General features: G+C 42.2%; 1 protein-coding gene across 1 annotated transcript; it reads left to right on the top strand.

The window, feature by feature from the left end:
- Positions 1-813: 813 nt before the first annotated feature.
- LOC116631318 (60S ribosomal protein L32-like) lies at positions 814-1221 on the top strand. Its single transcript, XM_032402483.1, has one exon. The coding sequence runs from the start codon at positions 814-816 to the stop codon at positions 1219-1221; it is 408 nt and encodes a 135-aa protein (XP_032258374.1).
- Positions 1222-2031: the final 810 nt, after the last annotated feature.

Consider the following 2031-nt stretch of genomic DNA (forward strand, 5'->3'; position numbering starts at 1 on the left):
AATGTAGTGATCCGAAGGGGCACATGCACCCCAATGTTTATAGCATCAATGTCCAAAATAGCCAAACTATGGAAAGAGTCCAGATGTCCATCAACAGATGAATAGATAAAGAAGATGTGGTGTATATATACAATGGAATATTATGCAGCCATCAAAAAAATGAAATCTTGGGGCGCCTGGGTGGCTCAGTCGTTAAGCGTCTGCCTTCGGCTCAGGTCATGATCCCAAGATCCTGAAATCAAGCCCCACATTGGGCTCCCTGCTTGGCAGGAAGCCTGCTTCTCCCTTTCCCACTCCCCCTGCTTGTGTTCCCTCTCTCACTGTCTCTCTCTGTCAAATAAATAAATAAAATCTTAAAAAAAATTTAAAAAAATGAAATCTTGCCATTTGTAATGACGTGGATGGAACTAGAGGGTATTATCCTAAGTGAAATAAGTCAATCAGAGAAAGACAATTATCATATAATCTCAGTGATATGTGGAATTTGAGAGACAAGGAAGAAGATCATAGGGGAAGAGAGGAAAAAATGAAACAAGAGGAAACCAGAGGGGGAGATAAACCATGAGACTCTTAATCTCAGGAAACAAACAGGATTGCTGGAGTGGAGAGGAGTGGAGGGGTTGGGGTAGCTGGGTGATGGACATTGGGGAGGGTATGTGTTGTTGTGAGCACTGTGTATTGAGTAAGACTGGTGAATCACAGACCTGTACCTCTGAAACAAATAATACATTATATGTTAATATTAAAAAAAAAGATTAAAAGCTCTTCCTTGGCGCTGCCTGTGGAGGTGGCAGCCATCTGTTACTGGGCATCATGGCTGCCCTCAGACCTCTGGTGAGGCCCAAGATCATTAAAAAGAGGACCATGAAGTTCATCCGGCACCAGTCCGACTGCTATGTCAAAATTAAGTGCAACTGGCAGAAACCCAGAGGCATTGACAATAGGGTGTGCAGAAGATTCAAGGGCCAGATCTTGATGCCCAACATTGGTTATGAGAGCAACAAGAAAACAAAACACATGTTGCCCAGTGGCTTCTGGAAGTTCCTAGTCCACAATGTCAAGGAGCTTGAAGTGCTGCTGATGTGCAGCAAATCTTACCGTGCAGAGATTGCTCACAATGTCTCCTCCAAGAACTGCAAAGCTACTGTGGAAAGAGCAGCCCAGCTGGCAATCAGAGTCACCAATCCCAATGCCAGGCTGCACAGCAAAAAAAATGAATAGACAGCTTGTTGTGCACGTCATATTTGTGTTAACAAAATCATAAAACTACAAAAAAAAATTAAAAAATTTAAAAAATAAAACAATTGGTGAAATTTGGTTCATCCTTTCAATGATCTTGTATTCTAGTTATTGAGATCTTTGTATCCAAGTGACTGCATATAATATTCTGTAATTGCTCGGTTGCTACCTTGGGAGCCTCCCAGGTTGAACAAAAATAAGCCTGTTACTCATGGAGGACAGGGAAAGACCAAAGAAAGAGGCAGACCACTCCACATTGGTAGGTGGCAGGATTAGTAAGCAAGGGAACTTAGTTGTGAGATTTGACTTAGGCAGCCACAGAATAAGTAGATCTCCCTACACTTATTCACAAGAATCTTTAAAGTTCACATAGAGGCCTTAACTAGGTTCAATGTACATGCTTGAGATAGTACCATCACCACACTTCTATCTCAAGGTTTTATCCTTGGGACAGCTTCTGGGCAGGCAAGCAGAACACACATTCCAAGGATGGGAAGGGGTTGAGGAGCCGTTAAGTACCCACATCTAGCTCATGGGTCAAACCTGTGGTCACGTCTTATTGGTGACCTCCTCCAATTGTATGGCGAGTTTACAAAATATTGAGATAATTCCTCAACAATTTTGATAAACAACCACTTCCCCAAGTCCCCTGAGTGACCCATCACTACTTTCCCTCCACTATCTACCTTCTGGAAAGGATCTTAGTGAGAAGGATATGAAATATGGACTTCTGTTCAGCAATCCAACTTCCCTATATCTTGAAAGAATCATTTCTTAAAAGGGAATGAATAC

This window comes from Phoca vitulina, unplaced genomic scaffold (genome assembly GCF_004348235.1).
Source record: "Phoca vitulina isolate PV1807 unplaced genomic scaffold, GSC_HSeal_1.0 scaffold5, whole genome shotgun sequence".
Lineage (NCBI taxonomy): Eukaryota > Metazoa > Chordata > Mammalia > Carnivora > Phocidae > Phoca > Phoca vitulina.